The sequence below is a fragment of the Microtus oregoni genome, unplaced genomic scaffold (assembly GCF_018167655.1).
Source record: "Microtus oregoni isolate MIOR12 unplaced genomic scaffold, Mior012 000018F_ref0000195, whole genome shotgun sequence".
Taxonomy (NCBI): Eukaryota; Metazoa; Chordata; class Mammalia; order Rodentia; family Cricetidae; genus Microtus; species Microtus oregoni.
The window spans coordinates 36,881,767-36,894,575 of NW_024543077.1; the positions used below are offsets into that span (position 1 = coordinate 36,881,767).

A 12,809-nucleotide genomic window follows, 5' to 3' on the forward strand; every position below is an offset into this window, starting at 1 on the left:
ACCATTCTGGAGGTTTTCTGAAGTTGCCTGTCAGTTTGGATAATGGTCTTATGATAACAGTGACGAAGACCATTTGGGGAGAAGATTGAGAAATCTTGAGAAGCATCCTGTTAAACTGATGTCCTGTGGGCAGAAACCTTCAGTCTTTTGTACTGTAACATGTTATGAATCACGAAAGCCTGAGGGAATATGTAGGACAAGAGCTTTCCAAAGTATTTAGCCACTGAATTATCTCTTCTCCCTCCTTAGGAGGGAGTCTCGTTCTGGACTCTGGGAAACACGCTTAAGATGCTACCATGGTACATTCTTCCTTAGGGGGAAACCTCAGCACCATTCCATGTCAGTGTGCCCAGTGCATGTGAACAGTCACGCTAACAATGCATGAGAACACAGTCATACTAACAGTGCGTGTGAACACAGTCAGTCATGCTAACAGTGTCTGAGTCACTACTTTGAGCTCCATGCATCTTCATGACTTGTGATCTTAGGTTTGAAAATAAACACTTAATATTAAGCGCGCGCGCGCGCGCGCGCGCGCGCGCGCGCGCACACACACACACACACACACACACACAGAAGCCAGTAAGAAGAGAATGCTGGCCTTTGTGAAATCCCGTAATGTTTATAAAGACAGACAGGGAAGAATAGAGACTGTTGGCAATCACCAGCTAAAGGCCAGTTTCCAGCGCTCCCGAGTCTCCTGTATGAAGTGAGAGGCAGGGAAATCCCCCACTCCGGCCAGTGGGTGGAGATTCCCGAAGATGGAACGGCTGCATGCTGGGCAGGTGACTGAAAAGTTATTGGTCCCAGCTGACAACCAGTAACCTTGAGAAAGCTGAGCCAGCGTGGGGAGGGGAAGCTAAAATATTCACACCAAACATCCGGGGTTTACTTAGTCGGGGCTAATGACTGGCTTCTTAATGAGATTTCACAGGCTCCGCTGAACACAGAAAACATTTGCTTCACTAAAAGCAAACAGTACTGTTTGCACTGTAACCAGACATCTGGAGCACAGAGACAGGCGTGTGCAGCTCCCGAGGGTGAGCAGCCACAGGAGGGGGCGATGCGGGACCAACAAGTGTAGAAGGTGCCGGATTTAATGCCGCCAACGCTGATAAAAATTTGGGGCACTTGTGCCACATGAGAGGCAAAGACGACCAAAGAAAGTTAACCCAAAGTCCACGGTGAGTCCAAGATGTCTAGTTAGGAAGGCTTCGGGTGGAGCTAACTGCAACCCCTCTGCATTTCAGGAGGTCTGCCCTTACTCAGGGCGCATGCTAAAAAAAAAAAAAAAAATCAACAAAATAAAATGAGAAATTCTTGAAGGCAAGAGAAGAAAGATGAATAGGTGGAATGTTATATTTTTAATTTTTTACACTGTGTGTGTCTGTGTGAATATGTGTGTATGTATGTGTGGGTATATGTGTGTATGTATGTTTGTGTATGTGTGTATCTGTGTATGTGTATATGTGTGTGTATATATGTGTGTATGTGTCTCTCTGTGTGTATGTGTGTATTACATGTGTGTATATATGTGTACGTCTGTATGTATGTTTGTGTATGTGTGTATCTGTGTATGTGTATATGTATGTGTATATATGTGTGTATGTGTCTCTCTGTGTGTATGTGTGTATTACATGTGTGTATATATGTGTACGTCTGTATGTATGTTTGTGTATGTGTGTATCTGTGTATGTGTATATGTATGTGTATATATGTGTGTATTACATGTGTGTATATATGTGTACGTCTGTATGTATGTTGAGAGTGCCGCCATTTTCCTCTCCGTCTTCACCTCTCACCGTGGCCAGGCCCCAATTTGCCTCTGTCCAGATGGCTGTACGGCACAATAAGACCATCTTCAAGTATCAGGGTGCTGTCACGTGACCTTAACGTGTGTTCCTACTGAGTTCAGTCTCTGAAGTCTGGACTTGTGAGGTTGTAAATTAAGATGCTCTTCTCTAACCTAAGCTCAGTGTGCTGATTCCAGTGGAGGTTTATCAAGTCTTCCTCATGATCAGCCACATCTGAATCGGCTTACGTGGATACCTGAGGCTATACGATCGGCCACATCTGAATCGGCTTACGTGGATACCCGAGGCTACACAACAGTCACCCCTCATTTCTAGGCTCTGATACGCCACTCACGACAGAGACCGCAGAAGGATCTAAAGTGATCGTCCTGACATGTCCACAGCTTCCTCCAATCCACCTAAATTCTCTTAGCCTTCCAAACAGAACATCCACCTCCCAGCTGAGCCCTAGACAACACTGCCTCTTAAACTGTGGGTCACAGCCCAGCTGAACGTGGGGGTCATGAAGAAAGCGGCAATCGTAAGAAGTGTCTGAACTTGAATGGTCAGATTTTAGTTCAAACTCAAACACGGAAGGAGCCCAAGGTGTTTCCAGCCGGCTTGTCCAGGCTGTCCTTCAGGGCTTCACTGAGGCTCACACAAGACATGCGTGCTGCACTGTGCATGCCTTCCCGTCACACACCAACCAATGCTACCTGCAACCCCTCGGCTCAGTTCAAGACTGCTGGAGGTGATTGCTGCCGTACAAAGTTTTTGCTCACTTAAGAAATTTGGTGATTTTTATTGTGGAAAATAGAACATTTTGCTATCTCCCTCTTACACACAAATATCAAATTGGTGTCTCTTTGGGTTCCGCTGTGAGAATATTTGATTTTAAAAATTGCCGTTTGAAGCCTACGAGATGGCTTCACTGGTAAACATTACATGCCTTGCATGCGTGAAGACTGAGTCCAATTACCGGAGCCCGAGTAAAAGAGGCAGATTGCACACCTGCACGAGTCCCCGTGTGCACACACCAAATCGTTCACCTCAATTGGTGGCTTGAATTCCATAAGAGAGATTGTGCAATACATTTGGGTTGTGGCAGTACTTCCCACAATGCTTTGAGAGGGTCCTAACCATATACATGTCGTTTTATTCTACATGTTTGTAGAAAGAGGCCATCACAGTCGTGGCGAAAACTGAAAGGCATGGGAGAAGGTCTCTACCCTGCGGTGCCAAACACCCAGACGAGATTCCGTTCTTCATGTAAAACTTTAGAGCCCACCAAGAAGCTGGAAGGATTGCCTGGTGGTTAGAGCATGTGCTTCTCTTGCAGAGGAACCATGTCTCGTCCCCAGTGCCCACCTACGCTAGCTCACAATCACCTGTGGGCGCGGAAGAATCCAGTGCGTCTAGCCTCCGTGGGCTCCTGTCCAAATGCAGCTACCCACACAGACACACACAGACACACACACACGCACACACAATTCAATATAAAATAAATCTTTAAAAGTGTAAAAACAAGAGTTTTAAAAGCATATCACTCTCACTAATATGTACGTTTGCTTTAGTCTTTAATAAACAGCAAAATTATATGTATACCAAATGATCGTTTTAAAAGTAAGGCATCGCGAGTAAATAGTTCATTATTACACCCGTTTTATGCACCTATACACTCAGGGTTGCACAAATATTTCTTGGGCAAAAAGTGATTGAGAGTGTGGACCGGTTAAGGAGCCTGACCCCACGTAACCTAACCAAGGCTCCGCCAATCTGCCTGGTCCCTAAGGAACCCTGGCAATGAGAGACTAGGTTAACAGCGCCATCACAGCCTACGAGCCTGTGATAGTGGGATCCGAGATCTCTTTCCCCGTATGGCAGAGGGAGGTGGGGGACAGGGGGTTTCTGGGTCTGTGAGTATAACCAAAGGAGCAATTCCCTTCAACAGGAAGGCTTCACTGTGGAAGGCAGCCCCACCCCATGTTTGCAGCACTCAGCTGTCAATCACTCCTGTATTCACTTCCCCCTCCCCTCCCTTCCCGGCTGCCACACACACAGCCAGCAAGGGCATTAGATCAGCTTCTGAAGATGGGCCTACAGCGCGGCCTGGGTTTTCCCCTTCCAAGTTCATCAGAGTGCTTTCTCATTTCTTGACTTCACTCTGGGAACTCGGTGCCCACTACTGTGTACCTGGCACTTCTTAACAGAAGTTGTGACTCAGTCAATAACAGAAGCATTCACGAGATGCCCCTGAGATAAGTTAGTAGAATCACCAACTCTCCGGAAGGCTGTAAGACCAAAGCCGATGGTGCAGGCTTTTCAGGGGCACAGTGACACCCCATCCTCCCCTGGAGCCCATGTGGCTTTAGGACAGAGGTCTTCTGGGTGAAGGGAGACTCCCACCTCCAGCGCCGACCCATGCAAACCTCTTCACACTTTCCTTCTAGGCTCCTTGTTCTTTCTTCAGCAGGACTACAGATGACCCTAACCGTGACCTCAGAAACCACACCTTCATACCAGGAACACCACGTAAGTTGGGGACACTCTCCTCATCTGCTGCTGAGAGAAATGAGCTCCCCTACTTCATACATTCATGGGGCATCTATGTGTTACCAGAGCGAAACCTAACTAACTCAGTGACATAGCTGGGCACCGTCCAAGCAATTTGTACCAATCGTCAATGCTTGTTGCTTTTCCAAAAAGAAACAAAGGCTATTCAGAGGCCAGTACAACTTCCTGAGGTGTTGCTAAATAAAAGCTCTGTTTGCTCCTGACCACTGGGAAAAGGTTGTAACCCTGCCTTAGGCTTGCAAGGGCTTGGCCCGCAGCCACCAAAATAGTCCGGGCAAATTCCTGTGATGTCAAAGCTCTTGACAGGGGACTTGCTTCATGTCCTCCTGGGCACACCCCACGGGCCCTGGACTGATGCCCAGCTGCCTCGGCAAGTCCTCTGTCCCTGACTTCATCTGGCTTACCTTGCAAAAAAAAAAAAAATAGCATCTCAAGACATCGCCCTGGTGTTCTCTCTGCCAGCTGGGGAGAAGCTGCCAAAAGGCTTTCCGGAGAGCCACACCCATTTGTACTGCCTCAGCACAAAGGCTGCTCCAAGGGACCTGTCTCAGAAGGGAGCCACCAGCACATCTGATGGAGAGATACTTGGAGATATCACCCCAGGGCAAAGCCCTGCTTAACCTGAAGACCTACTGGATTCCAGGTCCTTTCTGCCGAACACTACACCTGAAAGAGGACTCTTCTCCCAAGGGGCCTGAGCATTTTGATAATCAGATGATGTTAAGTGAATTAGCAGCCCCGTCCTACACCTAATTGCTTGTTAGACCTAACTCTAAGAAACCACCAAAGATTGAGCTCTTGGCTAATGCTTTTCCCTTTGTTTAGAGCGGGTGACTTATTGCATGGGACTGCGCAGGTACGTTACGGGTGCTCATCTTTTGATGGATGTCCAAAGGCTTTTTCAGGAATGCAATGAAAACCTTGACCCTTTTCTCAGAAAAATACGCATATGTTCAAGCATGCCTATGGTTTAGACAACTTCAGAGACGATGTGAGAGCTGGGGAGTCCCATGGTTCATCCCAGGGTCATAGTACCTAGAACAAGACCCAGCAGACCTTTGCTATAAAGGGCAGAGCGTGAGTGGGTCTGGCTCGGCCCAGTGCCTCAGCAAGGGCAGGGCAAAAGCAGAACAGACAGGGTGCGTAAGATGGATGGCCACGCTCCAGCCGAACTGTGGACACTCAAGTTTCCGCTTCCTGCCAATCGCTAATGGCAAAGAATGTTATCCTTTCTTTCCTCGTGGAAAAAAAAAAATCAAAAGCTTCCCTATCTGCTGGCCCACTGGCACAGGCTGCCAAACTTTACCGGCAAGCCAAGGGCCATCACAGGGAAAGAACTACACTACTACATAATCACTCTCTCTGCCTTCTCAGTGGGGACCGGGATCCTTTTCTCATGGCTGCAAACCGCTGGAGTAACCAACCGTGTTCAGCCTGGCGCTGGCGCCAGGAGAAATCACAGGCATGGCTCACAACACACGAGACGGGCGCAACTCGCTCAGAAGGCCGTGCTGGCGACTCTGTTCCGTGCTCGCCGTCAGATCTGCTCCTCCATCTCAAGACGAATATAGATGGGAAAGAAAGTGGGGTTTTCCCTCTAGCCTCAACTCGGTCATGGTTTTTGCTCCTCCAAGGGAGGAGAAGTAAATGAGTGTGGTTGGCAGGGAAAGGGCAACACCCCAAGCTTCAGGAAGGTCCCTCTGACCGTATAAAAGTTCACGGAGATGTGCTGACATAGTTCCCTACTGTGTGATGCTTTCATTGATGAGTTGCTTAGAATAAAGCCATTTTAAGGATACATATGACTGTATCCTTAATTTGATTTTTTTTTTGATTTTTGCACAGGACTGGGGTCCAACCCAGGCCTTGTGTGTCCTAGGGAAGCACTGTCACACAGGACTCCTTCAGTCTTTAGATCTTTACAACAGTATTTCAATATAATTGATTTAGTCTAACCCTAGAGTTTCATTGCATGCGATTTTAAAACAATAACCTAAAAAGCAGCCCAGGGTTCTAACTATGTCCTAGAGGGGTCCACAGGACAGAAAATGTCAACGAGCTCTTCCTTGCTTGCTCCAGAAGAGGACCTGCGGGACCGGAGCATCTCTTACCGGTGCGTTCACATCTTCTGTCTTGTGGATGAGCATGCGAATCTCTTCTGGATCTCCACTGAAGATGGCTTGGACCAGCGGTGGCTGCGAAAACAAGAGACTGAGAGTTAGGACCTTTGCTGACACAGAGGTCTGCGTATGTACACAGACAGCGGGAAGATTTGTTCCCAGTTTGTTCAAGAATTATCAAGGAGCAGGCAAAGATAAATAAGACCCGAGCTACAAGCCCAAGGAGGCTAGTGGAGGAGATAGTTACATAAAGGAATGACTTTCAGCACAACCTGAAAGCCGTGACACAGGGCCACTGTCTGGGGCTATGAACTAAAATAAAGTAGAATTAAAAAAAAAAAATCTCCCACAGTTCAAAGTGTTTGTGATAGACCCTTAAAGTTCCTATCGAGGATACTAACAAATGCAAGATTTCTGAAGCCACCCTTGTTGTGAACTAAACCTTGTCACCCCCAATGCATATATTGAAGTCTGACTACGAAAATCACTGGAGAAAGGACCCTTGAGGGCTTGTTCAACAAATGGCCTGGCATAACTGGATATCAGTATGTAGAAGAATGAAAATAGATCCATATCTATCGCCATGCACAAAACTCAAGTCCAAATGGATCAAAGACCTCAACATCAAGCCAGCCACACTGAACCTCATAGAAGAGAAAGTGGGAAGTACACTTGAATGCGTTGTCACAGGAAACCACTTCCTAAATATAACCCCAGTAGCACAGACACTGAGAGAAACAATTAATAAATGGGACCTCCTGAAACTGAGAAGCTTCTATAAAGCAAAGGCCATGGTCAACAAGACAAAACAGCAGCCTACAGAATGGGAAAATATCTTCACCAACCCCGTATCAGACAGAGGTCTGATCTCCAAAATATACAAAGAACTCAAGAAATTAGTCATCAAAAGAACAAACAATCCAATAAAAAATGGGGTACAGACCTAAACAGAGAACTCTCAACAGAGGACTCTAAAATGGCTTAAAGACACTTTCATACTGAGTGAGGTGACCCAGACCCAGAAAGACAATAATCACATGTACTCACTCATAAGTAGCTTTTAGACAAACATAAAGCAAAGAAAACTAGCCCATAATTCACTATCCCAGAGAACCTAGACAGCAAAGAGGACCCTAAGAGAGACATACATGGATCTAATCTACATTGGAAATAGAAAGACAAGATCTCCTTAGTGAATTGGGAGCATGGGGACCATGGGAGAGGGCTGAAGGGGAGGGGAGAAGGGAAGGGAACAGAGAAAAATGTAAAGCTCAAAAAAATCAATTTTAAAAAATTTTAAAAAGATAAAAAAAAAATAACCCACATAAACCAGCGACCCAAGGAACTAGTTTGAGAAAGAAAGAAAGGAAGAAAGAAAGAAAGAAAGAAAGAAAGAAGAAAAATGTTTAATTGTTTCAATATGGAATATTCAACCTCTTTTTCCCCTAAACTTCCCATCTTGACAACTACATATATGTATTTGCTTACAACCCTTGGAAATGTTTTAGTCTTGACAGGTAGTTGCCTGGATGATAGCAGTGTCACAATTTGACTCAGAAGAGGAATCATCCAAGAGGCTTATAAGATCCCTGAGGCCCTCTCCTGAGGGTTCCGGCTGAGTATCTAGAGAAGGGGCTGTGGGTCTGGATGTTTCAGAAGTCACCTTCTAACTCCTCGGAACTGGCCCCAAACACTAACCTCAGATGATGTCACTGGCTTCATCTACCTCCAGGTCTCCTCTCATTTGGAAGTCTGAGTCGTCATTTTATCCCAAAATCCTTCCTTACTGCCCCCTCCCTTTCTGTCTCTCTCCTATTGTCTTTGTCATAGGCTTTTTGTTTGTTTGATTTGCTTTCTTGAGATAGAGTGTTGTCCTTAGCTCAGGCTTTCTTACAGATTTGGGGTCTTTGAGCCTGTGTATAAGTATGTGTATGTACATGTATATATGTATATGTATGTGTATGTGAATATGTATATGTGTGCCTGCACATATGGAGGTCAGAAGACAGCCTTGAGTGCTGGTCCTTCTCCTCGTTTGAGACGATGTCTATTGATTATACAACACTGCTCCCAGCAGCCTAGCTGGCCCCCAAGCTCCCATAGATGCCCTCATCCCTGCCTCCCCTTCACCAGACTTCTGGGATTACAGACACTTGCTCACATGCCCAGTTCCCACAAGGGGATTCTAACGCAGGTCCTCACACTGTACGGCGTGGTTTGGCACCAAGCGCCATTCCAGCTCTCCTGTGGGTTTTGATGCTGGTTCGTGTCAGTTTGGGAGACCAAAGTGAGCGTCATCCAAATAAGAGTTCCTGAGATAACACCACATAAAACGTAGCAAATCGCAGGGGACCGTTTCCACCTGCCATGAATCTGTCCATGGCCAACCCCTCCCCTGTCACAAAAGCCTCCAGCGAATGGGCAAACATGCCTTTCTCCTACCCACTCATCTCTTAATCCTACTACATGCCAAGGTGTAGGGGTCGTTTTGCAAGTTGTCAAAACTAAGCATCAAAAAGAGATGGCTAAGAAAAAGAGACATGTCTTCCACTGGTCCAGTCTTAGTCCGTGGCTCCACAGAGAGAGAAAGACCCTCCTTCCCCTTCCTGCGACCTTCCTGCTAACCAAGTCTCCCGCGGGATCATGCTCATCTTTTCATCCTGCTTTCTCTGTCTTCTTGGCTCGTAGCAAAATGCTGTTGGGTGAGTTTCTGCCTAAATGAATCTCAAGGGGGAAAAAAAATCAACAGCCATAAGGCAATGTATAGCGGCAGAGCCGGGCAGGAGTGTTGTGTTAAATCAACAGAGGTCACGCAACAGCTGGGAAGTTCAGATTCTCAGGTGTAAGCCCAACCCAGGCAATACAGGACCAGTGGTCGGTCGTGAGCTGCTCAGGGGCCTCTCACCCGCTCACTCGCAAGCCTGAGGAATGCAGACAGACGCTCTGTGGGATTCATTAAGTCCTCGCGCGCGCGCTCCTCAAGGGAGACAAGCCTCCCCAGTCATGACTGGAATGTTCCCAAAGAGAGGCTCCCTGACCCGGCTGCCAGGGAAGGGCGCCAGAGCAGTCTCTAAGCACGCAGAGGTGTGTCCAGCTTCCCGGACGGCTCTAGGCTCCGTTCTGCTGAGAGCTGCTTCCTAAGGCTTAGTCAGACACAGATGCCCCTGGCTTCCACGGGAAGAGCTGAGCCTCTTGCCCTCCGATGCCGCTGCGGAATACACACATCCACACTCCCGCGACTGCACGTATGTGTCCCGTGTACATATATATATACATATATATGTATATATGTATATATATATGTACATGGATATATATATATCCATGCTTGGACACGTATGTATAGAGACGCATGTCAATCCCCTCGCAGAAGTGCCCACCGTCCCTCAGGTGCCACCTCATCTCTCAGATCAGCTGTCTCTGTGTCAGGATCCCCGACTTATCCATGGCCCCAAACCACAGCAGTGGAGACGGCAGTTTGAGGACAGCATTAACTGCTGTCTTTGATGACCGTGTGTGGCTCTCCATCCATAACTCAAATACTTCCATGAGACGGCGTCTATCCACACGACTAAGAAGCATCGCACACAGTGGGTGTGGTGATGTCCAGTGTCATGGGCACTCGCTGGGTTTGGGGGAATACATACCCTGCAGACAGTGTTAAGTTGGGAGAGTAGCCCCAGCTACCTGGCCTGGGGGGTTGCTTTTTCTGGACTCCAAATCCCAGCATGCCACTCCCACAGGGTATTTAAGAAGCCTTAGTTTTTCCCAGCGTGGCCTCAGACCCCGGGCCCTGGGGCCTGGACCCCGCAGGAAAAAAACTAAGGCCCCTCAGTGGGACACTCCATATGATCAGACTAAGACAGCTCTGCTGGCCAAGAAATCCAATTAGGTCAAATGAAACCAAATCAAAATGCCCATCATTTTATTAAGGATGACGCTCTCGGGTGGTCTAGCACATGGCGGGGAGACAGGACAACAGAGAGTCCATGCAGACCCGAAAACCATGTGTTCCTCCTTGCACGTCTGGATGACACAAGGCTGGGCTGTGCAGACAGCCCAGCAAACACACGCGTAAGACAGGTCAAATCTCTGAAAACAGTAATACGGGAAGGGAGAGCTTAAAGAGATGGGGCAGCCATTTTAACCTCTGTTACTAGAATGTTCTTTGCCGCTGAGCAGCTACAGGCCAGCAAGGCTCGTGGTGGACTGTGAAGGCTGGCGCAGTCCTCCAGCAGACTCCAGGCAGCTGGGCACCTCCCAGCCTAGCTTCCCGGTATGGATGGGACTTGCCCTCAACTTCCATCTTTCCTGGAAGGGGGGCCCAGCACGTTTAGAGGTGACTGGCTGCCAGGCTGAGGACACTTAGCCTATACGGGCAGCAGAGCGGAGCATCAGGTTCCTTGTCTTTGATGGCCATTGTGACTTCTGCCGCATGAGAAAAGTAAAAGCTCAGTGGAAAGACACGTTCCCTACTCACAGATCCTTCATCCCAAGGCAGGCAGTCTCAGAGTCTGTCTCTCTCTCTGTCTGTCTCTCTGTCTGTCTCTCTCTCTGTCTGTCTCTCTCTCTCTGTCTGTCTGTCTCTCTGTCTGTCTCTCTGTCTCTGTCTCTGTCTGTCTCTGTCTGTCTCTCTCTGTCTGTCTCTATCCAAAACCTTGGAAAACCAACCAGAAAAACACTTCGTTTCCAAAACTGTCTTTCAAGACAGTATTCTCAAAGTCTGAAGTAGGGCTCCAATTCCACTAGGGGGCGCAAGATAGTAATTTGTTGTCCTATCAATGTTCAGGTCCTAAAATTAAGGAGAAGTGGTTATGAGTCCAATTTAGCTTCTAAGAAAGTTCTTAGCAAGATGAGAACATGTTCACACATACAAACATACACACACACACACACACACACACACACACACACACACACCACTACATATGCACCAAAATAAAAATGAATACACAGAAGGATCAAACAGTATTTAAAAAAAAAAAACAACTCAGTTTCCCTACTGAGCTGTGAGCCCACCATTTTAGAACAGAGTTATCTGGGCAAATCCTAGGTTCAAAAGTGTCATTGTCATTATTGGAAAGCACAATCCAGAGAACTGGGGACATGGCTCAGTCAGTAAAGTAGCTGGCACACAAGCAGGGGCCCTTGAGTTCAGACACCGCCATCCTCTCCACCGCCACCACCCACCTCGCCACCTCCGCCACCCCCCACCCCCCAAGTACTGTGTGAAACTAGACACAGTGGCCTGTCTGCAACACCCGTGCTGGAGGCGGGGCAGCAGAGACAGGCCGATCCGTGAAGCCACTGGCCGCCCAGCCCAGCTCAATCAGCGAGCTCCAGGTACAGTGAGAGACCCTGTCTTGAAACACAAGGTGGAGACCAGACGCGATTGCAAAGTCTTTCATCCCAACACTTAGGAAGCAAAGGGGGGGGTGTATATCTGTGAGTTCAAGGCTAGCCTGCTCTACATAGTGAGTTCCAGCACGGACGGGACGTCATAAGGGAGAAATCATGTCTCGAAACAAAGCGGCAAGTGATACAGGAAGTCACCAGACATCAACCTCTGGACCCCACAGGCACACACACACACACACACACACACGTACAAACATGAACACATACATACACTACACGTCAACACGAAAGTAAAAAGCACGATTCAATTCTTCATTCCATTAAAATTATGTTAATTATGACATCAGAACGAAGTCCCCGGTGGGAGGGGGGAATAATTTCATCCTGGGTTCAATCAGAAAACTGACAGGAAAAAAGAAAAAGGAAAAAAAAAACTGATAAGCTCGAGGCTGGGGACAAAGCCCACCAGCAGATTATTTACCTAACACACGAGGGTCCAGTCCACAGAACAACAAAATCATGTGTTCTGTGGAAACCACTCTCTAGACTTTTGCTAAACCCATTCTGCCTTCCCTTCCTCAGCCACAAGCTCTTTCCTACACAGACCTTGAATGAGAAGCAGGACAGCAGGTCACGGAGACCAGGACCTGGAGGCGGGGTAACAGATGCAAACATCTGTAGAAGATGCCCTACCATTGAACTTCACAATCCCTGACTCACTGCCTATCTTTCTCTGACTAGATTGGGTACCTAATCCCCAAACATTCTGAATGCAAACGTCTTGCATTCTGATCAGGAATGGATGATCCTGGAATCAATCAATAAACCAAGAAGAAGCAGTGGTGTGCCCAAACATCTGTCTATATATACTTAGGCACTCCGGGCCCCGTGCATGAAGATAACATGCACGGAAGCATGTTACTAGTACCTAACAGCTGGCACAGCAGTAATCTGGCCGATCGAA

The 12,809-nt window shown here is 47.5% G+C and overlaps 1 protein-coding gene across 4 annotated transcripts in view; it reads right to left on the reverse strand.

The window, feature by feature from the left end:
• Window positions 1-12,809, reverse strand: part of Ankrd44 (ankyrin repeat domain 44) — a 211,123-nt gene that overhangs the window by 115,836 nt on the left and 82,478 nt on the right. For all 4 annotated transcript variants that reach the window (XM_041668373.1, XM_041668371.1, XM_041668370.1 and 1 more), the window contains exon 2: window positions 6,479-6,562. In XM_041668373.1, coding sequence (XP_041524307.1) covers window positions 6,479-6,562 — 84 coding nt within the window. The remainder of the gene's footprint in view (window positions 1-6,478; window positions 6,563-12,809) is intronic.